Source organism: Artemia franciscana, chromosome 13 (assembly GCF_032884065.1).
Source record: "Artemia franciscana chromosome 13, ASM3288406v1, whole genome shotgun sequence".
In the NCBI taxonomy this organism is placed as follows: Eukaryota; Metazoa; Arthropoda; class Branchiopoda; order Anostraca; family Artemiidae; genus Artemia; species Artemia franciscana.
This window is the reverse complement of record NC_088875.1, coordinates 9,010,721-9,036,020: the sequence shown is the minus strand read 5'-3', so window position 1 is coordinate 9,036,020 and position 25,300 is coordinate 9,010,721. Positions and strand designations below refer to the sequence as shown.

Genomic DNA, 25,300 nt, shown 5'->3' with positions numbered 1-25,300 from the left:
AAAAATAAAAAATGTAAATGTTTTTTAGAAAATGAAAAAGAAAATGATGTCCAATAAAAAGCTAGACTGGTTTCCTCAGGTAATAAAATTCAATGATGGAATGTGGCAATTCCGTAGTAAAGCTGATGAGCATCAATTTTCCTTGACAGTTGGTTTTCACATACATTTGCAACTCGATTCATATCTGTGCCTCGTGCCTCATTTTTGCACCAAAAACACTGACAAAAACTCTGGAGGACATGTATCGCTTGTAAAAATTAACATAGTAGTTTTCCTTTATATCCCCAATTTTAGCACCAGAATCCCAAAAAAAATTCAATAGAGCAATACGAACTGTTGTTTAAGACAGACTGTGTCTTATGGGGACAAGGAAGAAAAAAAAATTTCTTTTCTCTTCGTCCCTGTGTGCAGGTATGCCCCTAACAATACCTAGGTATTTTGAAGATTTTGTCAGAAACCATATGAAATGTGATTTGTGTTGTTCCCTCGAATTAAAACTGCACTTTTGACATACCTGGATAAGATTATCTCTATTTCATCTCCAATTTATCACCAAAATTCCATTTCATCTCCCCAAATATCCAACTATTCCCTCCAGTTTTCAAAAAGTTTAGCAACGGCTATAGTAGGGTCTGCCAGGTGAATACTATTGATAAACTTTGAATAGATTTTCAATTTATCAGAATTTGCAAGAATCTTTGAGAAAGGTGCAATATGGAGGATATAGGGGGAGAGCAACAGTGTTTTACAGCGTTGTAAGATAACGACGAATGGAACGAAGCTTTGCAGAGACTATGGAAGCATATGAAGCTGATATTCGGCGTTTGATACCTTCTGTTAGGACACGACGAGTGCGAGAAATGGTATTTCCAATGGGAATACCAAGGTAAAAAATTTGGTCAGAAGGACAGATCTTTGAATTCCCAAACACAATGTCATGAGGAATTGGGCCTTTCTAGTTAAAAAGCACTACGTCGGACTTTTCAGCGTTGAATTCAAGACCAAATTTTAAGAATTCTGTTTGGAGTTTTTGGAATGATTACGGAATTTTGTCCAAAATTCTGCTTATGTTAAAAATCTCATCAGCATGAGTGACTAAGGAGATATTGAGGCCAGAGAGAATGCAAGACATCTCACACTGATCCTGAGCTTCCAGAACATAGTTATTGAAATAACAAGGTGTGGCAATTGCACCTTGACTGGCTCCTCTTTTAACAAGGACAGTTCAATCCAGTGGCCTTGCCATTTCGTCTAGCTCACGAAGAGCTTTCAGACAGACTCAGCTTAGCAAACATATCCCTTTGAGATCTGATGATAGTCGGATTTACACCTCCTTCAAAACAGCTCTTAAAAGCACAAGGGCAGGGAGTCAAAGGCGTGGCGAACATCAGGAATCGCTCAGGCGAGTGAACTATCTGTATAAGAGGCACCAAGCAGAGCATTAGCAACAACTGCAAGGGTGTATGCACATCCAATGCCATTTAGAAAGCCAAATTGACGTGGAGGCGTGTAATATTTTCCATCAAGCTCTTTTATAAACAGTAGTCCATAAAACTTGTATAAACTGATTGATATAGTTACGGGCCTGAAAGATGTGCATTGGTTGGAGGTTTTTAGTTTTTTTTTGGAATAGGAGAAAGATCTCCTACGCAGAATGTTGACGGAACCAAGCCTTGTGTAAAAATCACCTGCAGGAGTAGCGTGAAATGTTCTAAAAACACAGGACCGCCGTTTCTAATATGCAGAGCGTGAATTCAATCTATGCCTCGTGAGAGCTTTGGCTTAAGTCATATAATAGCATCAGCCACAGACGTTACAGGTACTCTAAAATCAGAGTCAGATAATGCATACAAAAATCGGTCAAGCTCTTCAGCGTATTTGTGTTCAAGTTGGGGGTCTGGTGGAGAGAATTCAGCCTCATAGAAAGAATACCACTCAGATAGAGGAACATCAGAAGCAGAAAGGGAGTTTTGGGGATCCTTGGACGGATTGACGACCAAAAGAAAAGTGGGTTATACTTAATTTTTTGTGTTGACTGTTCTGTGATTTTCTTGCGGTGGTTCTTTTTCTTTGTTGCGATGCAGATGGAATTAATAGGACCAGGCCATGGTCGGCCACAGATGTAGATTTCAATCCACACTGCTTTCAATCCACAGATGTAGCCAAAACTATGCTGAATCACAAGATTGGGAGAGACTTTGATCTTCACGGCACTTGGGAACTGTTCCTGGATGGTGACGTTTCAGTGTAACAGCACAATATTCTGCATATTGTAAAGCGTGGCTTATCTATGCAAGCTAAATATCAAGGAGAATGCATTTCCCCTCAGCCGGCAGCTATGAATGCTTGATTAGCAGAACAAAAGGTACCTTAATCTTGGAAAGGACTGTAGAAACACTATTCCTATAAAGATCCGTGTTGATTAATGCCCAATTACGTACATAAAATGGATTTGATGGATTTTAACCTGACGTATATACGATGGATTTTAACCTGTTCGTTATAGGAAATAAGAACTGTGCTAGAACTGTAAATAGTATGATAGTGCAAAAAAAAAGAGAAAAAGAAGATGGAATCTCAATTTGTCGCTTCTAGGAAATACTTGATATGAGAATCAGAAGACAATAATTTAAAATATGATAGGAGATGCTTGAAATTTGAAATTTAACTTTTCAGGAAAGCATAGGCGGCCATGTAATTAAAGCTGAACAAGAAAACTCGCAATTTTGTTCTCTTTCAGACATATTTCACACAATGTGAAAAGAATAAACTATTAAAAGACACTCACTTTTTCAGCTGTCCTGGCATTGAAACTTTTGCTGCTTCTAAATTCCTTGTTTGGCCACTTTTGATGCTACAAGAATGGTAAGAAAAAAAAAAATAAACCATTTATCTAATAGAGTAATTCTGGAAAAGCTGAAACTTAGGACAATCTTTATAACAAACAATACAATACTTACTATTTCGTTTTAAAGAATTCATATTTAACATAGGGGACGAAACATTATTACATGTACTTAACTGAAAAAAGAAAACTCAATGCTTCACAGGATAAAATGTGGTTTTCGTTCAGTTTTTCAGATGGAGCATAGAAAAACTACGACAAAGAGTTTTCGGCGATAGTGGTTCCAATGGTGTACATTTTTTTATTTAGACCTTTTCAAAACTTTTGAGCTCCTTTTCAAAACTCCCATAAATTTATTTCGTCATTACTTTCATGTTTCACATGAAAAACTGTTACCCTTTCTAGATCAGTGTTAAATGGCAATTCCTTTTCACTTGAAAATTTATTTAAAAATACGTTGTTTTTTTTAATTTTTGGTCACTATTAGTTGTTTTCGCTCCATATTACGTTGCAGCCATTGGTACAACCCTGATACTGAAATGAAGAACTGGCAATCTTGTAATATATATAGCTCAGAGTTTGGGTACATAAGAAGGAAGCTCAACTCTTGTTTCAGCCTTTTTTAAATTGGATGGCAATTCTAGATGAGATTGTACGCAAAACCCATTTGTATTTATAGTTTTTTTTCTATTTTAAGAAATTCTTTATCATTTTTCGACTTATGTTTATGACATTTTTCAATAAAAAGTATTTAAGAATGCTAAACGATAGCCCTTTGCCAGTTAAATGCATGCTTAAACTACTTTTTATTAGCTCAAAAAATAAAAGATTGCTTTTTTCACAAACTGGCCAGAGTCCTCTACCATTTTATTAAAAATCATCTTGTCCAAGATAATATGTTCGGAATTAAGATTTGAAATACGATTCTATTCAAGCGTCACGCATGACTAATAGAGTTGACAAAAAAAAAGACATAAGTTCATACCTGCAAAGCGGGGTATAAGGAGGAGCTCTCCTTCCTAGAGACTGGTTTTAATGGTCCCTCTAGGTGATGCAAAAAAAAGGAAAGCAATTCTACTGAGAGCAGTAAAAACCTATGAATAATAAAGTTACTGGGCTTAAACCCCTAAATAGTAAATTAACACTAGTCCCATTTATTATACATGGAAGTATTATTCATTATAAATAAAAATAAAGCTGGATCCTCTAATAAAATAGCATTTCTATGGTCTTGTTACCTGGAATAAATAATTAATTTTTATAAAATCATGGTTTTAAATAGCATTTTTATAACTTCTAACATTTAAGTATATCAATCAGATGTATTATTCCTTGGAACAGTGTTAGGAACACGGAATTACACAAAAAACACGATATAATAAGGCAAAATGTAGACAAGTTCAGAATTGGAAGTTCAGATGACTTCCAAGGTAGACGAAACCAACTAGGAAGAAATCCTTCTGTTGCTTAAATAAAAAAAAAAAATACTACCAAAGGATATTTCCGTAAAACATTATTTTTGAACCCCTATCCAATCCCTACTGTACTAATGTGCTCATGTCAAACCTACTTTGAAAATTAACACATTTAAACGCAAACATGCATTAGTTTCTTACTGTAATACTAATTAACGTTTTACCTAGTCACACTTTTTCTGATGAACAGAAATGAAAAATTGGAAAAATTCAACTCTTGGATTTTCCCTTAAAAATTCAATGCTACTAGTGGATTTGTTTAGATGAGCAACCCACTCCCCTTTTTTGTCACCAACCCAAGGATTACAAGTTATTACATTAATAGTTTTCATTTTATAAAAAATGATGGAAGAACATTGATTGTTTTCCCAAAAACGTCAATTACCTATGTTTCAAGCAAAAAGTTCGTCTTTATGTTTTAAGTGAAAAGGGTCAAAGGAACCACATAGCAAAGGGTAAAACTTTCAGTTAACATTATTGTAGAAGTGGACCCAAACGAGGCTCAGGCCTCAAATGCCCATTGCCTCCATTGTAGTTAACATAGTAAACCTAGTAAGATTTTTACATATCGAGCTTTTTGCCTTCTTTACGTTGTTTTCCATGTACATTTCAGCTATATTCTTCTTTTTTTAACATATTTTTTTCCGGAGAATGAGCATACCGTGTTAATTTACCCTCATATTATACTTTATATATTCTTAAATTTAATGAAAGGGTGGTCTACGAATTTGTTTACCACTAACTAAAGATGATACTTACCACCATTCGATAGCATTATCTAAACTTGGGAATGTGTTTGGTCTTCCTCTTAAAAATGTCTGCATGCTCGTTAGAGCTTCCATCGCTGTGCCTTCAACGACGTCTATTACGACAACGCCAATGAGGTTGGGTATGCAGCCTTCAACTGCTGCATGAACCGCAATAGCACCACCCATACTGTGTCCAATTACTACAGTAGGTGGGGAGCTATCCGGAAAGAGCGCTTTCAATACATCACCCACGTCGCTGCAATAAAAAGTTAGAGACTAGAAAATAGGTCCCAGCTCTATAATGACTACTTTCTATAAAAAGAAAATTGCATTAAATTGCAATATAGTTAAAAACATATCTTTACACGGGACATGCTGAAAAGAGGTGGGGTACTAAGATTATGTGGCTAATTGAAGGCTCCTCAGTAAAATTGTTAGCGAAATGAATAAATTTTTGTATGTCTTGGAAGCTTAGGGTGCGAGTGCAGGCTTGAAATCACTGTTAAGAAGATAAGTCGCCTAGATTAAGAATGAATGGGTATGAAGAGGTGGTGTAGGGTACAGAAGAAAACTGAGCAGCCTCACGTACCTAGGAAGCAGTATTCGTAAGGGAAATGGATGCGATTGAGATTTAAAATGTAGAATAGCACAATTCCGTGGCTGTAAAAGGTTTGGAAGAACAGGAAGATAAATCTTATAGCTTATATCAGCATACAAAAAGCCAAGTGAATTGATGAACTACGGGTGCTTCGGCAAGTTAGGAAGTATGAAGCAGTACTTTCTAAGGATTATTTCAGGTATTCACTTGAGTGACTAATATGTCAAACAATGAGCACAAAAATATGCTTTAATACATTTGTCTAGGGCTATAATAAAACAAGGCTAATGTGGTTAGACCGCTTCTTACGCATAATTTGCTAAAAAAAAAAAACGCGATTTTAGGCATCCAATGAGGTAGGGGAGGCCATATACATAAATTAAAGGAATTTAAACCTTCAAAAGCGGGAGGTAGGTAGCAACGATAGTATTTCCAAAAACAATGGGATGGAGGAAGATTTTGCACAGCTGTTTTGGCCTTAGGTGATTAGATATTGTGATAAATTTCAGTAGTATCAGTAGTCAGCAGCTGTAGCACTGGCCTGATTGATTCCCAGACCAAAAAATAGACCTAAAATGTATTTTTGAGGCATTTGAAAACAAAATAAATCCTTAGTCCCTCCCCCCTGTCATAAAGCCCAAACCTGTGTGCAACTATACGAGAAAGCACAGTATTTGCTTTGTTGAAAATGAAGCATGCTGTATGTCAGGCAAAATGAGACTATTCAAGAAGGGTTTAAAACTCCTTAGCCCTTTTTCTTCGACAGAATCTGCAGTCCATCTAAAAACAAGAAGCTTATATTTTCCCTGTGAAAATAAGAAAAATTTACACCATAAATAAAAACTTCCAAGAGATAAAAATTTGACATTTTTATTCTTCAACTTAAAATGATCAAAAACTCTCCCAGGTTAGTGCGATATTACCGCTACCTTCAGCCCCCTCCCTCATCCCGAGAAAAGCCCCGAGGGTGATTTATGCTTAGTTGAAAGCGCTAACCAGAGTGCTAAAATTGAAAGTTTTGTTTTTCAATGTTTTCTAAAGATTTGAAAAGAATCCATTCAAAGGACCAAAAATAAACAGAAAAAAAGTCTGTAAAACAGTAAAACTAAATGAATTGTCGCAAATGGTATAAACCAAGGCTTTTTGCCACAAAAGTGTAGTGCTACCAATCCCCAAAATCAACCGAAAAGACAAGAATTTCATCTGCACTTTATTGAAAACTAAAGACATGGCTAATATTGAAAATTTATCGCAGCCAATTGATTGTCAGTAACCTATATTTGGAGAAACGGGTTTAAAAAGAAGAAATCATTGATGAAAATAGATTATATATTAAACTGATTAACTGTCACAAATACAGAATTAATCAACTGTCACAAATGTGCTGATACTACATAAAAGAAGATTCGTGAAAGTTTGAAGGGTACTGAATAACTAATGTTATAGGAAAAAATTGTAAAAAAGATGTGTTTTGTTGTCAGTAAAGCGCAAATGACACTTCAGCCTTTTGTGGAGTGGGAAAGGTGATGACAATAACGAACAATTTGTGGGGATTTCTGTTCGTTTGCTTAAGGTTTCATTTCTCCAATCATTATCTGGGTTGAAGGGGCTCAAGTCCAAAGCCCTTCCCCTTTTATGTCCCTCCAATGAAACAGATTGAAAATCTTTGCATGACTGATTTCAGCAAGTTATGACAGGTCCACCGTTTGTGAAATATGTAGGTCTACTTAATGTGTGTTGATTTTGGACATATATATTGCACAATTAGCATCAGATCCGTAGTCAGTAAACAAAAGAGCCATTTATTCTCTAACTAATGGAAAACCAAAAAAGGTGAAAGGGTGAGGGTTGAAGGGGTCCCAGGATTTACCAATTGTGCCCTTCAATTATACAGATTGAAAATCCTTGCATGGCCCTGATTTCAACAAGGTGTAGAATTTACGCCTTTATATCAAAATATACCCACGAAGTGTCTTTGTTTATATGGCTTATTGAATAATTTCTGGCCTTAGCCATAAATTACGTAAGTTATGCGACTTTGCAAAGGGATAAACTTATCACGTTCCCTCCAGATAGTGTTTTGAGACACTCCGACCTTTTTCATCAAAAATATTATTTTAAATGATCAGAGGCCATGGGGGATGTCTGGGGCAAAGAAGGGAGCATGGGATGTTGTGAAGATGACAGGGTGTCCTCCTGTCAATTCTAACCGTCAAAAAGGGCATTTCAGCTTTTTATTTGGGATCCAACAAGGCCTGCCCCAAGTTTCTAAGACCATCTCTTTTATATGAAGAGGTTGGGAAATAGGGAGGGGGAAGGAATGCCCAATACATTCACCCATCCCGAAATGACATTCAATTAGTTTTGCAGCGGTCATTCATATCAAAACTTGCTTTAATAGCTAATATGAAAAAATGTTATTGTAAAGACCATCAAAATTGCGTCAAATTGTATTTTGTAGCTTGACTTTTTTATGGTTTTAGTTGATAACCATTTTTTGCTGTTCTATTTTTAGTTTGAGCATTTTTTTAAGTTTGTTGGATTATTATGTTTTTTTTACGTGAAAAGAAATATAATCTCGGCATTTTTGCTTGTGGAAGCCATTTTGAAAGGAAAACTGTATCTGATCATAAAAATACGTTGTACAGGAGAGCCATGGCCAAGACAAAGGAGAAAAATTTAGAGAGGTTTAGCACGCTGTCTAACTAAAGAAACCGGGCAGATTTTTGTGCATTTTATACTACAATTGATAAATCACAATTACTATAAGAAAAAAAGCAACAACGACTCTCGTTACAAGAGGTACGGTCTCAGAGTTGGGAAATTGAAAAACTCTAAAGTCATCAAACAATTCATGGTAATAAGCGGTAAGTAGCGGATTTATCCCTTAGAAAATATGCAGTATATACAAGGTTAACAGTTATCACGAACAATTTATTCAGTAATACTAACGTTCATTCAATGTTGCGTAGTTAAAAACTAGTTTAGGAGTTGGGGAGGGGGTCCCTAGAGCCAGAATAGCTGCATTTTTAGGCTCAAATTCTCGACTTCGCATAAGAAATCCTTCAGAGAAATATGAAGGGAAAATTTAAAACCTGATCATTATTCATTTAATGAAATAAGTCTGGACTACACTTGTATTATGGGTACTAAGAGGAGGGGAAGGGAATGACAGATTCCTGATATTGTGTATACGGACGTTTTTAACAGAATACATTAGTTTTACGTATCAAAGCATTGTGATAAAAGTTGAGCTTTAGCGTGAAGATGAGATTCTGTACTTTCAGTTCGAAAAACCCGTTGTTTTATGCTAATGTTAGTTGAGATGAGACTAATGTTCGTTTGATGAGACTGACAGCATGCTTCGTATTAAATAAAATCCTTTTTTATTGCGTAAAGCAAGCACACCTATATTAGGTCTCATTATGTTAGATTATGTTAGATCTAGTTAGATCTAAGTACTGTTACGCAAAAAGTTAAACTTAGAAGAAAGTCTATATCTTTTAGAAGTAGCTTGAATGTTAACAAGAGCTAAGAGCTCATATGGCACTTGTGGCGAGGTCGGAAGAGCCAAGAGCCAACAGCTCATATGGTGTGAGCTCTAGCAAAATTCTAAGAATCAATAGATTGCTTTACAAGGAAAATCAGAGGCTTAATGCCGGTCGGGATTTAAAATAAGAGCTCTGAGTCACGAGCTCCTTCTAAATATTAAAATTCATTAAGATCCGATCACCCACTCGCAACCTAAAAATACCTCAATTATTCTAACTTTTCCCTCCCTTCAGCCCCCAGATGGTCGAATCGGGGAAAACGACTTTATCAAGTCAATTTGTACAGTTCCCTGACACACCTACCGATTTTCATCGTCTTAGCACGTCCAGAAGCACCAAACTCGCCAAAGCACTGAACCCCACCACCTAACTCCCCCAAAGAGAGCGGATCCTGTCCGGTTACGTCAATCACGTATCTGCAACATTTATAAGCAGTTTCCAAGATTTCGGGTTTCCCTCTCCAACTCCCCCCAATGTCAACAGATCTGGTCGGGATTTGAAATAAGAGCTCCGAGACATGAGTTCCTTCTAAATATCAAATTTCATTAAGATCCGGTCACCCGTTCTTAAGTTAAAAATACCTCAATTTTTCTAATTTTTCTAAATTAACAACCCCCAGCTCCTCCAAAGAGAACGGATCAGTACCAATTATGTCAATCTCGTATCTATAACTTGTGCTTATTCTTCCCATCAAGTTACGTCCCGATCTCTCCACTCTAAGCGTTTTCCAAGATTTCCGGTTTCCAAGATTTCTGTTTCCCCCCTCCAACCCTCTATGTCCCCTGATCCGATTCGAATTGAAAATGGAGCATCTGAGACATAAGATTCTTCTATATATTAATTTTCATTAAGATCCGATCACCCATTCGTAAGATACCTTGATTTTCACGTTTTCCAAGAATTCCGACTTCCCCCTCCAACTCCCTTCAATGTCACCGGATCTGGTTGGGATTTAAAATGAGAGTTCTAAAGCACAAGATCCTACTAGATATCAAATTTCATCAAAATGTGATCACCCGTTCGCAAGTTATAAATACCTCATTTTTTTTTTAATTTTGCCGAATTACTCCCCCCCCCCCAGCTCCACCAAAGAGAGCGGATCCGGTCCAGTTATTTCAGTCACCTATCTTGGACCTATGCTTATTCTTTTCACCAAGCTTCATCCTGATCTCTCCGCTTTAAGCATTTTCAAAGATTTCCGCCCCCCCCCCCTAATGACACTGGATCCGGTCGGGATTTAAAATAAGAGATCTTAGTTTCAAAGTCCTTCTAAATATGAAATTTCCTTAAGATACGGTCACTCTTTCTTAGGTTAAAAATACCTCGTTATTTCTAATTTACTGTAATTAACTCTCCCCTCCTCCCAACTCCCTCAAAGAGAGCAAATCCATTCTGGTTATGTCAATCCCTTACCTAGGACTTGTGCTTATTTTTCCCACCAAGTTTCATCCCGATCCCTCCACTCTAAGCATTTTCCAAGATTTTAGGTCCCCCCCCCCAACTTCCCCTTGACCGGATCCGGTCGGGGTTTAACGTAAGAGCTCTGAGACATGATATCCTTCCAAACATCAAATTTCATTAAGATCTGATCACTCCTACGTAAGTTAAAAATACCTAATTTTTCAGAATCAACCCTTCTCCCCCCAACTCCCCCAAAGAGAGCGGATCCGCTCCAGTTATATCAATCACGTACATAAGACTTGTGTTTATTTTTCCCACCAAGTTTCATCCCAGTCCCTCCACTCTAAGCGTTTTCCAAGATTTTAGGTCCCCCTCCCTCAATTCCCCCCAATGTCACCGGATCCAGTCGGGATTTAAAATAAGAGCTCTGAGACACGATATCCTTCTAAACTTCTAATTTCATTAAGATTCGATCACTCCTTCGTAAGTTAAAAATACTTCATTTTTTCTAAATTTTCAGAATTAACCCCCCCCCCCCAAACAGACCAGATCCGTTCCGGTTATGTCAATGACGTATCTAGGACTTCTGCTTATTTTCCCACCAAGTTTCATCCCAATCCCTCCACTCTAAGCGTTTTCCAAGATTTTAGGTTCCCCCCTCCAACCCCCCCAATGTCACTGGATCTGGTCGGGATTTAAAATAAGAGCTCTGAGACACGATATCTTTCCAAACATAAAATTTCATTAAGATCAAATTTCATTCCATCACCCGTTCGTAAGTTAAAAATACTTCATTTTTTCTATTTTTTTCTAAATTAACCGCCCCCCCACTCCCCCCCCCATATGGTAAAATCGGGAAAACAGTCCGGTCCCTGATACGCCTGCCAAATTTCATCGTCCTAGCTTACCCGTAAGTGCCTAAAGTAGCAAAACCAGACAGACAGACAGACCAACAGAAGTTGCGATCGCTATATGTCACTTGGTTAATACCAAGTGCCATAAAAAGGAACAAACATTGGCATAAAAAAATGGGTTTTTCTAACCGAAAGTACAGAATGTATTAAAACTTGAACAGAAATTATCTTATACATGAGGGGGATGGAAAAGGCTACCATCCCTCACTCCCCAACTTTTATACTAAAGTTTGACTTTCTTTTCCGATTACTTCAAGAATGAATGCTCTAATACAATAGCAAATGCGAGGAAAAGTTCAAACCTATTACTCTAGATCTAGAAGAGTGAAAGGAATTATTTATGCGCATTGGCTTTAAAAACACAATTTTCAGTCCCGATGTTTCGAAAACCAATGAGTGAATAAGACAGTTGCACTTACTAACTGGCTATTTGTTACGCTTTAAAATATTGGTACTACCCTTCGTTTATGGGATAAATTTCATTCGTTTTAAATTTTTCTGCTGCTCTTTATTTTTATTTAAAACAAACTTGGTTCTTAATTTACTGTTAAATGAAAAAATTAGAGGCTAGCTAACCTCCAATCTCTTTGATCACTTAAAAAGGACGCTAGAAGTTCTAATTTCTAATCTTTTACTACAATTCGTTCGATATAATCATCCTTGGAGAAAAAAAATAAACACATATCCTTGATCTTTTCTCGGGCAAAAAAAAAGAAGCAAATTCAACATTTTTGTTTATAGGAGCTTCAAACCTCAAAGTAGGGTGATCTTATATGCTGAATCCGACGGTGTGATTTTTGATAAGATCGCTTCTTTTTGGGGGTGTTTCTCCCCATTATTTGAAAATCCAGCTAATTTTCTCAGGCTCGTAGCTCTTGATTGGCAACATTAAACTTAATGAATTTTATATATTTGGAATCAACGCAAAAAGCCAATTCTTTTGATGTGTATTTTCTTTGAAAGTTCCTTTTTTTAGTTTCGGTTACTATTGGACTGAGTCACTCCTTGCTTACAGCTCGTTACCATAAGCTCTTTGATTGGGGTACATTGGTGAACTATTTTTTATATACACAAGAATTACTAAGTTCTAGCACCTTTCATCATTCTTGGAAAGCCATGTCGAGAATACACATTTCGCAACGGATTAACATTGCTGCAAGGTCAAATAAATTAGACAAACCTTGCCATGATGGTTGACGATAAATTTTCCTCGTCTGTAGTATCAGTACTTCCGTGACCTCGCATGTCAATTGCCACTGTTTGACAAGTAACAAGACTTGTTATAGCCACCTACAGTCGAAAATAAAAAAAATATACCATAAATATATGTTACAGTACTTACACAAAAACAAACCAAATTTCAAGGAACTCTTGATTATACGTTTCTAGCAGCAATCAATTTCTAATTCCATAGTGCAAAAATAAATAAATAAAACATTCACTAAGGGCTTGGTAGTTAAACTTAAAATGAATAGAAAAAAATCCTATGGTCACAGAGGATATCATGTATTCAGATTAACGACGCTTCTTGACTACTAAGTCCCTGCGTCGGCCCTGCAGTGCATTGCTGCAGCATGATTCGATTTCTGGGTCCTGTATTACCAAGCTAAGGTCAAATCCACTGCGCCACCACAGGACAGGACTTCATGAAAATAGCATTCTAACGATTTTAAAAATTTAATGAAACTGTTTTTAGTTTTTTTTATTATTCATGTAGAAAAACGACCATAAAATAGTAAGAGTACATTACCCAGAAAACAGGCAACGACTTTTCGCCACAGTCATGCCTAAGCTCGTAGAGTAATTACCAAAAAGAGTTTGCAAAGTTGCTATCAAAAGGACGATCATTTCGATCTTTTTGACCTACATTGCCATGTTGATCTTCGTCTTGAGAACAGCTTTACAGTAAACCTTAATAAAGGGAAACAATACTATTATACATACAGAATTTTGACGACAAAAGATTCATTAAAAACATAGCCTTTCATGCTGATTCCAAATATATATAATTCAATAAGTTTAATGTTACACATAAAAAGCTACAAGCCTGAAAAAATTTGCCTGATTTTCGAAAGGGCAGGGGGTGAGGTTCCAAAAATTTAAGCGATATTTAATAAAAAAATAAACCATCAGCTTCAGCATATCTAGAGCCTTTGCGAAGTGATTTCAGGCTCCTATCTACGAAAAGTGGAATTTTGAATTTTTTATTATTTTTTTTCTAGGGGTGTTCGTATCGGAAAAATGGTCCTAGAAGATCGGTAGAGGGCTCGCTCAAACAGGGATCAAAAGTTCTAGTGCCCTTTTTAAGTGACCAAAAAGATTTGGGGGCAACTAACCCCCTTCCACGACCCCATTTCCAGAACAACATTCGATCAATATTTTGAGATACCGGTAGCCATTTGATTAAGGATAGTTAAAACGTCAACTAACAATGCCTTTGGGGACGACAGAAATCAACATAGCAGCTGGGAAAAATGACTGTAAATTATGCATATTACCCATTGTTAACTCAAGTTATTAAATAAAAATAGCAATCTCGTGAAGGTTTTTTAAGAAGCGCATTGCTTTTTTTGTCTGACTGGAGCCAGCCTACAAAATATATTAATATTTATTCAGATTCTTAAAAAAATGTATTCAAACTGGTTGATCATATTATTTTAGTAAATAAGCTTTAGAATGAATTTTTCATCAAGCCCTTTTAATCAAGAGCATTGCTTTTTTTTTCTTTTGGCCAGCCTAGAAAACATATAAACAGTTACTCAATATCCTTAAAAAATGTATTCAAACTGATTGATCACACATTTTACTATATAAGCTAGAAAATAATTTTCTCATCAAGCCATTTTTATCAAGAGCATTGCTTTTTTTTGTCTGACTGGACATACCCTTTAAAAATATCGATAATTTTTTACTCAGATCCTTAAAAGATGTATTCAAGCTGGTTGATCCCATTATTGTATATAAGCTAGAAAACGAATTTCTCTTCGTGTCATTTTAATCAAGAGAATTACTTCTTTTCCTACCAGACTCATTTTGTAAATTTGTAAATATTTAATACTCAGACCCTTCTCCTATTTTCACAGGGGTCCCTTTGAAGGTTAACCAGCGGGCTTCGATCATTCTCTACAGATGAAAATACGAGTACACTGATGATTCAATCAGAGGAGGTTTGCAAGAAGAATGTCCAGGAGACTGCAATGGATATTTTGAGAGAAATGTCAAATGATGTTGCCTAAATTTACTTGAAAGTCAAAAGCATTAAATCAAAAGCAATAGATTTGTTCTTGACGATTTCAGTTGCAGATGAAAAGTCTTTGGTGTAACTATTTATGGTAGAAGTAGGAACTTTGTTTAGATGGGGTGCGACTCATACATTAAAAAGACATTTTTGGACTGATATTCTTCAATTATCCGCAGGAGAGGGTGAGAGCCTTTGGAAAAAGTCCCCCTCCCTATGTACAGGATTAGAAGTTTACATACCATCATTAGTTGCTTAAAAAGGATTCATTCTTTTTTTTGTTGGTTTGTTGTTCGGTATTTTTTATTATCTGACTAAAAAGCACAATTTTGCTTTGTTTTATGTGCTTGAAAGGTACTTTCGACATCAAGCTTTTCTTAGAATTTGTGATAACTACTAGATGCTCCTTATGCTAAGATATTTGATCTTCACTTCTTATTATGCAAGTAACTAAGAATCGAGAACTAATAAGTACAAATTTTTTGCTTTGGCAGTTTTTCCAGAAATAAGTTGTGCATGGTACACAAGTTATACATGGTACATTGTCCTACCCAAAACCAAAAGTTGCATCTCAAAGTGTAGTTTTCTTCTCTTTTCAGAGATTTAAATAATAACAAGAATTATCAATATTACATTGCGTAGCTGAATAATTTATATTTATTTTGGCATTAAATCATTTTAGGTATTCTTTGTGGAAGAAAAGTTGAGCCATATTCTCTCTAATCATAGCCGGTCTCCCTTGCCTCACATAAAGTTAATACACCTATACAAAAACTGGCTTGTGTATGAATATCCAATAAAAGAATCTTCCTTGCTTTTTAACTAATTTTTTAGAAAACAAAAATTGAGATATGCCCATTGTGTTTAGGTGCAATGAGAGACTAATGAAAATTCCGAAAAAAAAATAGTTAACTCACATATAAAGACATTTTCATGAATCCTATATAAAAAGAGCTCTTACATAATAAAATTGATATATACTCTAGAAAACCTTCCTGTCCTAGAAGAATTTTGAGACAAACACTGTTAAAATACAAGAAATTTGAAATATTTTGACAAGAATACGCTTTTACACCCAGTAGACCCTTGAGCCCCCTCCAAGAGAAATTCTTTGATCCTATGCTAAAAATTTCGGCTTTGCTTTTTTTTGCTTTGCGTTTTTTTCTCAGTCTTTTTTTCTTTTAAAAATCTTTTATGAAAAAGTTCTGAATTGCAACCTCCATGCATGGTTACCAAAATAAGCAAGGAATAAATGACAACTTTGTCATGACAATTTTAAAACAGAGAGTAAAAGAATTAGCAATAGCACTTTCCAGAATCGTGCACAAGACATTGGAACCATAACTCACATTGAAGACCGACCATGTTAAGCCAGAATACCCACCGCCATGTAGCATAACAAGCAAAGGGCCAGCATTTTCTCCGCCATGATATACATGAAATTTCCCTGCTTGCGTTTCAACAAATTCATCATTTCCAAAATATGGTGACCAAGATTCAGGGCTATAATTTCTTCTTTGTAGCCTTTTCTTGCTGGAACTTAAAAAAAAATGTTTTGTTGGAAACCTAGGTATAATTATAGAAAAAAAATTTGTAAACTAGGACCAGTAAACTACTTTCGATTTATTGATGGCGTTACATATATAATAAATTATAATTTCGAGCAAAGATAGTCAAGGTTAGCGGGATGGTTCACTGAGTGCAGAAGATTCCATAATTTGACTAGATTTATTCCTGTCATATTAGCATGAGATTTCTTTTTAATTTTATTTTTTACATATTTTTTTTAATGTGTTAATTAATTTCATTCGAGCCATAAAAAAGGTTAGATAATTTGAGTCTACTACCATAAAAAAAATGATCTTGATAGGTCAGAAGTCTGAGAAAATCCGTTAAGAGCCTTAATTTTGGCATTTGCAAATGACGTAATGTACTATGTTAGTACATCATATAAGCATTCCTCGACATCACATAAGCATTTTCTTATATGATGTCAAGTCCAGTATATATAAAATTGTTGAGTTTCCAACGCATCAGTTATTTATATAATATAACGACTGCTGGGAGGCACAAATAACAAAAATTTGCAGTTGCAGTTACGATAAATGGCGATTCCTTGGAACCAATACCTGAACTATCAAATGCTCGTAACAAATACGGGCAGCTAAAGCAAAGGCCATTGCTAAATTGTCAAAAATAATCAAAATCTAAAAACCTGTCAAATATGAAAATGAAGAACAAAGACACGGGCGGTTAGAAAATATGCGAAAACGAAAATTGAAGCGTGTCAAAAATGAAAATGAAGAGGAAAGACACATGCGGTAAGAAGACATGCGACACCGAGCATGTGAGCGAGTCAAAAATGAAAATGAAGAGCAAAGACACATGCGGTTAGAAGAAAAGCGGTGGCGTGTCAAAAATGAAATGAAGAGCAAAGACACACGCGGTTAGAAGACTTGCGATACCGAACATGTGAGCGAGTCAATGAAAATCAACCTGGACAGCGAGAATCAAAACGTGTCAAAATTGGAAATGATAGCGATGATGATTGAGTTTCGGATTTTGACAAGGATAAGGTCATCAATGACTACCATACCTTTGGATATCAAAAACCTAGACTAAATAAATCGTTGGAAAAGAAAGAAGTTTCTGTCCCACCACCTGAACAATTAAAAGAATCAAAGGTTTGGTTACATGCCTTTCATAATGACAAATAAAAAGCGGAGGCAAAATAAGAAGTTTTTGTCCCACCACCTGAACAATTGAAAGACACAAAGGTGGTCATCAATGCCTACCATACCTTTGAAAATCAAAAACCTGGACTACATAAATCGTTGGAAGAAGTTTTTGTCCCACCACCTGAACTAGTAAAAGAAACAAAGTTTGGACTATATATCTTTCATAATGACAAAAGACAAGCCGAGGCAAAAGAAGTTTTTGTCCCACCACCTGAAAAATTAAACAAAACAAAGGTTCGGCGATACGTCTTTCATAATGACAAAAAACACGCCAAGGCAAAAGAAGAAGTTTCGGTCCCACCTCCTGAACAATTAAAAGAAACATGGGTGATTATCAATGGCCACCATACCTTTGAAAATCAAAAACCTGGACTAGATCAATCGTAAGAAGAAAAAGAAGTTTTTTACCACCACTTGAACAGGGAAAAGAAGCAAAGGTTTGCCAAAACGTCTTTCATAATGACAAAAGACAAGCCAAGGCAAAAGTTAAAGATGCAATAAAAAAAACTTAATTTTACAAAGCCAATACTTCTAATTTAAGGTCAATTTAGACGTCAGGACATCAAGAAAAGGCTCAAATTGTATGTGTTTAGAAGACAACAATGAGAATCCATGTATAAAAGCCTGTCGCATGCCGAGATATATATATATATATATATATATATATATATATATATATATATATATATATATATATATATATATATATATATCAGAATTTCAATCGAAAGGCTAGATTTTATATATCGAATAGTTCGTGGTAAATTAGGAGCGACCCAGCTCAATAGTAACCGACACTCTGAAAAACGGAATTCAAAAGCATCGGATTATTATACAGATTTCAAATATATAAGTTTTATTAAGTTTAGTCTTACCTATCAAAGGCTACGAGTCTGAGAAAATTTGCCAGATTTTCGAGAAAAAGGAGAAAACTAAAAGTCATGGAATCTCAGCGTATCAGAGAACCATACTGTAGAGGTTTCAAGCTCATATCTGCAAAAATATGGAATTTTGTATTTTTTTTTTCCAGAAGAAAGATCACGGGTGCGTGTATATTTGTTTATTTTTTGTTTTTTCCAAGGGGTGATCGCATCGACCCAGTGGTCCTAGAATATCGGGACTCATTCAGACGCAAATTAAAAGTTCTAGTGACATTTTTAAGTGACTAAAAACATTGGAGGACCACTAGGCCCCATTCTATGCCCCTCTTTCTCAAAATTGTCTGATCAAAATTAATAGATAGCCATTTTATTCAGCATAGTTAAAAGGCCAAAAAACCATACCTTTGGCGATATCATGTCTTCCCAAAGCCCAAGGGGAAAGGTCTTTAAGTTATAAAATTTGCACATTGTTTATGTACAGTTATTTTCCACGGGGAGAGCTTTCAACGGGTAGGGGGTTTCTAGGGAGTGAATTTGTCAGGAGAAATTTTGCAGAATTCCTAAAAAAAAATCTTCTTATGTCTTTCTTTCTCTTTACCAACTCAATTTTATGCATGGAGATGCTAAGGGTAACTGCCGGGGGTAAATTTTCATCAGGATTGAATAGTCAAGAGAATATATCCGTGAGAAGGGATTTTTCCATGGAGTTGAGGCAGATTTCCTAACACTATTTAAAAACATTTAGAAACTAAATACAAAAAGTTTTTTTCAACTGAAACACAAGGTTCGTTTAATTAAACAAAAAGAATCTTCTTTTTAAGTACTAAAAAACTTTAGCATAAAGAGCGAGGTGTTGTTAAGGAGCAATCCCCCTCATCCATGTAATAATTTCTGTTGATTTTAAGTTTTGATACTGCTCCTTACTTTCAGCTGAAAAAATTTGTTTTTTTATTAATTTTTCATACTACAAAAATTCTTTGTTTTTTATTCTTTGCTTTTTGATACTACATAGCATCAAAAAAACTGCTGTTAAATGCCTTCAAGATTAAAGCTAGTAAACGCTAAAAAGACTCAGGATAACGAGAATTAAGGCCTGACCAAACCAGGCTACAAATCTTGCATACTAATTATTGTAGAAACCAATTTCTTATAGATGAAATATATTTAATATTTATGGCTTGCCTTCTTATTATTTCTCCTATCTTGTGCTTCACTTCATACCATTATAGACATCTGAGTTTTAAATAGCAATGCCTGAACTGAAAACTTAGGCTATTTACTATAGGGTAAACCTTACTTACAATAAACATACTTACATTCATTAATGGTATAATTTTAGAACTAAAGGAATCACTATACCCCAGACGAATGAGTCCTAAAAATTACTCCAGGTGCAATTTTAGGCGATTTGAAGCCCAGGACAAAGGCTCCAGAGATTAGCAGCCCTTAGAAAAGATGGCAATTCCCAATGTGTCTTAACCATGAGTATATAAAAAATTAAAGGAAACCTAGCATAACTGCAATACATGAAGGCAGAAATAAAGATGACTTTGGTAATTCACAGAGAACTGTGAAGCTTTTGGAAAATAGAAATCAAAGGGTTCGGGTTTATGGAGAAAATTGACAAGCTTTCTTATTAGAAACTGCAGGTGCATTAGTAAAGTCCATCAAGGTACAGTACCAGGACATCTGTGATGCACCGGTCTTACAAAAATAAAAGGCACCTCTATATGAAAGACTCCAATACTGTTTGATCTTTCAATTCACAAGATAGCATATGCCTCATCCAGGCTGACACTGATGAATTTCCAAATTGGTTACCTAAGTAGAAATTGTAGTTCAACGCAGATAAGTCAAAGACTGTTCACTTTGGGTTAAGATATCCTGGAAAAATGATTTGGTTTGCAATGATTGTGGTACAGCATGATATCTATTTCATTTTATTCTTTTATTTTAGTAAGGATATTTATTTGAACATTTAAATAACTTTTATTTAACTAGCAATTGAAAAATAGCTGGAATTCGTTATTATTTATTCTTTCCACTGTACAGAAATCAAAAGTCAAAAGGGACGTGATTTCAAGACAGCTGAAAGCATTCAAATAACAATATAAATCCAAAAAATGATTGTATGAGAAGGCCAGGGGAATTTTACATGCAGTTCTCCACTTCTGCATCCCACCAAATGTGGAGAAAATTATATAATAAAAATGCAATTTTTCACGCTTTCAACTCTCTCTCCCCCAAAATCAACTCTTCAACCCCATTACCCTTATCAGTGGATGAGACTATGTATATTTGTATTTGGTGTTGGTTCAATCAACATTTCAGGTAATTTAGAACCCATCAATGATGTTTGGCTTAAAACCAGGACTTAGATAATTGCCTAGGAAGGTTTAACTATATTTATTTTAATCTGAAAGGATACAATACGGCTATGTTTACCTTTGTGCTTGAACAAACCTTGAACATCAAAGACACAGTTAGATTTAAGCCGGTCAAGTTAATTTAGCTAGGGTATATCATCACTTTTTGGGTGTAACTGCTTTCTGAATGCAAGCATAACCACTTCAGACTATGGATAAAACTAACTTTACAACAACATTGTTAAATAATACAACCATGCCTTAGACAATAGCATAAAAAGTTTTACACAGAGGATAATCAGATCTGGGCAGGAAAAAGAGAGAGAGGGAGAGAGAGAGAGAGAGAGAGAGGAGAGAGAGAGAGAGAGAGAGAGAGAGAGAGAGAGAGAGAGAGAGAGAGAGAGAGAGAGAGAGAGAGAGAGAGAGGAGAGAGAGAGAGAGAGAGAGAGAGAGAGAGAGAGAGAGGAGAGAGAGAGAGAGAGAGGATGAGAGAGAGAGAGAGAGAGAAAGAGAGAGAGAGAGAGAGAGAGAGAAAGGGAGAGAGAGAGAGAGAAGTTTATTATTAAATACAAGACAATACAAAATTACAATTCAAAATTGAATCACAATACACTTATTCCCCCTCGAAAGTAGAAAAGGACCCATTAAATATTCAACATTTTACAAAATGAGAAAGAGTTAATATGGAAAAATTAATTTCAAGCTATTCACTATTAGTTCTCTTCTTGAGAAGTTTCACTGCAAATTCTAAAAAGCAACATTTAACAATTCCATTATTCATTTAACGAAAAGTAATTACCATTCAGCAATGCCAATACCCGAGAATACGTGAGGTCTAAAATACAGCACATGCTAAATCATTGGGAAAGTGCTGTTATCTTAAACGGTTGTTGAATTGTTTATGAGCAGAGGTGAGAATTGGGTGAATTTGAATAATCGCAAGGTTGTCCACACTTCCAATACTAGGGGAGATGTGGGTACCCTGGGACATTTTCAAGTGTCTGTCCAATATCTGGAGAACGCTTTGGCCAAATCGCCTGATTCTGCTACTCACTTAAGTGGAATTGCTTGGGCTTTCTCCCAGATTTTTTGTAGATTATTTTCTTAATCTATCTTTTTGGTACCAATGATTTTCCGAACCCTCCTCTTCTGTCCCAGAGTACCCTGACCCCAAGGTACTCTGGGGACACGGTTAAGGGTACTCTGGACACAGTGCACTTTTTGATCAAATTTCATTTATTACAAACCTATAGTCAACTTCAATGAAAATAAAAACATAATAAAAAAACTTGTAACATTATTCATTCAACGGGGAACTGCGAAAGGTCAATATCAAAAGTCAGGGCTTTCACAGCCCGTTCTGTGCCTCCACTAAGATTCGGTCTTGGTAGGCGTAACTCGATCTCATCTGTTGTGACAAAGGCTTCGTCCTTTGGCTGTGGAAATACGAATTTCACGTAGGGACTTTCCGTTTTAGGAAGTTCACACTATACCCTTCCAGTTCAATCTCCAAGACTTCACCAGCATAATACTTTGAACTTTTCTAACTGACGTACCTAACCAGTACAAAATCGCCAGGCTTTATCTCCGTTGGTTCTTTCACAGTCTCTTCCATGTCACTCAGGTGCAAGGAATCATCAGTGTCAGCACAGAGCTCAACAGAAGCAGCATCACTACTGTGGCTAAAATCTAAAGCCACCTTTGCTTGATCTCTTTTTTATCTTGCTTTCTTTTCGTTATCTTCTGTTTTTTATTTCCTTTGCTTCTTCCTTCTTTTTCCTCTTCAGGTCTCTCTGCCTCTCTGTTCAAAATGGCATCCTTAACGGGGGTTGCAGTCAAAATCTTGGACTGGCCAGGCTTCCTTCCTCCTTTTTTTTTCTGAATATCAATTTGACGTTTAGGAAGGGGAAGTATTTGATCGAGCAGAACACAGACTGAACCACCAGCGCCCACTGACTCCCTGTCTGACAGCCCACTGTCCGCTTGCGTTGATGAGCTGCTCCCTGCGCCGACATTGATCTGCACTTCATCTGTCGGATCGCAGGGATTGCTGACGGGAGTCAGGGATGGAAGAAAGTCTGATTCTTCCCAGACATTGGGATAAACGGATGGATTCCTGGTTTAGAAAAACCACTCATTATGTTGGTTGGGGTTGAATGCTTTAGGGAAAGCAACCCCAAGAAGTTCAGAGATTTCGTATTCCGTGACTGGTCTTCCAGGATGGTTTCTTAGCCAGTTTTCAATAGCTTGGTAGAAATATGTTTTAAGTGGTGAATAGACGGTCACATCAAGGGGCTGCAGCCTGTTTGACGTGTGTGGGGGAAATGTCAGTTATTTGCAACCCCATCTCTTTCGCAGCAGAAATGAAGCTGTAGCTCATGTGACTATCATGGTTGTCCATGAGAAGAAAGACTGGTTGCTCAGGAGAGCACCTTACGTACCTTTTAAAGTGCTCAAAGTAGCCAAGGAATAACTCGTCGTCATCCATGCATTTCCGGGCTTTCCACTGGCGACAGCTTTTGTCCCTGGTGGTGCCCCATCTAAGAGTCTTTCAACAAGCGGGTCCTTCCAAAGATAAGGTAAGGGAGAATGAAGCTTCCCATCGCATTGATAGTTCCAACCATTGTAACTAGTTTTCCTCTTTCTGTGATGTAGTTGCTCCTAGCTGCTTTACACCTTTAGGGCTAAGTACCTTCCGGCATTTCTGTTGAACATTCGATAAGCCCGTCTCATCCATGCTGTAGATGCGGTCAGCTGGAAATGAAACTTCGACTGTAGCTCTTCAAGATGTTTATAGAATGTGTCAACTGCAGCACGGTTGAAACCAAGGGTTGCGATGAAGGCTGGTGCTTTCCGGTCTCCTCAAGGAAATTCTTGTATGTCTCTCATGAAACCTTTATACCAGTCTTCTCCTGCTGCTTCATTGTCATCCCATGATTAGGGTATTTCAGGGTGTTCGCCTTGGGCAAATTCCCAAGCTAATTTCTTTGTCCGTTTTTTCGTAAGTCCGTAGTTCATTCGTGATGAAAGTAGAATATAAGATTCGAGTGAATCTTCCATTTCAGAAGAGAATACTTTTTCACATCATAGCGTGGTGTGAAGCGAAATGCAACTTTTTCTTCGTCTGCCGACGCGAATATGCCTTACAGTACCGAGAAAGTGTTGATTTCTGAACAGCATGCAGTGTTGCTGCAGTTCTGATTGGCTTTCCATCTTTTAAGTAAGCCATTACAGCAGCCTCATGTTTTCTTTGTCCCAGGCATAAAGAGAGGGATCAGACTTCCTCATCCTCGGCATTCTGCAAAAAATGATACTTTTAGGAACGAAAAGCAAAGAACCGTTTTATTGTTGCCATGGCTAACACAGTTTGAAAGATTATCTGGTGTATATCAGGCAGTTCCGTCTCACAGCTTGACCTTACATTACATTATCAGTTGTTGAAATGAGGGTACCCTGGGACAAAATGGACAAAAAGTGTCCCAGGGTACCCAGGAACACGTGTCCCAGAGTACCCAAACAGGTAGCTCTCCACACAAACTTCATCTTCTGCCCCTAGATGGTAGTTCAGGTCAACCACTGAACAACATTTTGTAGCCTAAAGAAAACTACTTCAGACAAAAAAAACATTCAATACCCTCCGACGAACTGTTCAAAAGATTTTTTGTAAAAACCAGTCCCTTTTTCTTACTCAAACACCCATAAAAAAACTCTTACCTAAAATCTCTGATGAAATGTTTCTCGATTTCTTCAGGAAAACACATGCATACTTACTGATAGATGGCACGTCGTTCGTCATCAGGCGGGATTTTTTGCACAATTTTTTTTTCACAAAGGTACCATGTCCCGTCTGACCCTTGTCCCATCTTCCCCACATCTCCCCTATGTTGAAGGCTAAATTGATGTGAGATGTGTAACGTTTTTCTTCAAGCTCTTTAATGAACAATATTTATAAAGCTTGCATAAACTGGTTGATAAAGTATGGGTCAGGAGGATGTGTATTACTTGGAGGGTTTTCTGTCTTTTAGGACATGAGAAGGATCTCTCTCACAAAATGTTGACAGTCAGACCTTGTGTAAAATTATCTGCAGAAGTAATGTGAGATATGTAAAGCTAAGGAACACGATATTTGATATGTAGAGTGTGAATTCAGGGTCAGAGGGTCAGGAGGATGTGTATTACTTGGAGGGTTTTCTGTCTTTTAGGAACATGAGAAGGATCTCTCTCACAAAATGTTGACAGTCAGACCTTGTGTAAAAATTATCTGCAGAAGTAATGTGAGATATTGTAAAAGCTAAGGAACACGATATTTGATATGTAGAGTGTGAATTCCATCTATGCATTGTGACAGCTTTGGTTTAAGGTAGCTAATAGTATCAGCCACAAAGATTACAGATACTACACAATCAGAGTTAAGTAATGCCTGCAAAAATAGGTCAAGTTGTTCAACATATTCTTGTTTAAGTTCTGATCCACTAGATTGGCGGAAATTTTCTCCACCAATCTGGTGGAGAGAATTTGACACCATAGAAGGAATACCAATCACA

At 36.5% G+C, this 25,300-nt stretch overlaps 1 protein-coding gene across 2 annotated transcripts in view; it reads right to left on the bottom strand.

The window, feature by feature from the left end:
- The window catches only part of LOC136034486 (protein phosphatase methylesterase 1-like), a 219,045-nt gene that overhangs the window by 179,250 nt on the left and 14,495 nt on the right, over window positions 1-25,300 (bottom strand). For both annotated transcript variants that reach the window (XR_010619188.1, XM_065715701.1), the window contains exons 2-5: window positions 16,121-16,310; window positions 12,714-12,823; window positions 5,080-5,325; window positions 2,789-2,854 (exon numbers count right to left, since the gene is read on the bottom strand). Coding sequence is in view for 1 of the 2 variants with exons in the window: in XM_065715701.1 (XP_065571773.1) it covers window positions 2,789-2,854; window positions 5,080-5,325; window positions 12,714-12,823; window positions 16,121-16,310 (612 nt within the window). In the remaining variant the exon portion in view is untranslated. The remainder of the gene's footprint in view (window positions 1-2,788; window positions 2,855-5,079; window positions 5,326-12,713; window positions 12,824-16,120; window positions 16,311-25,300) is intronic.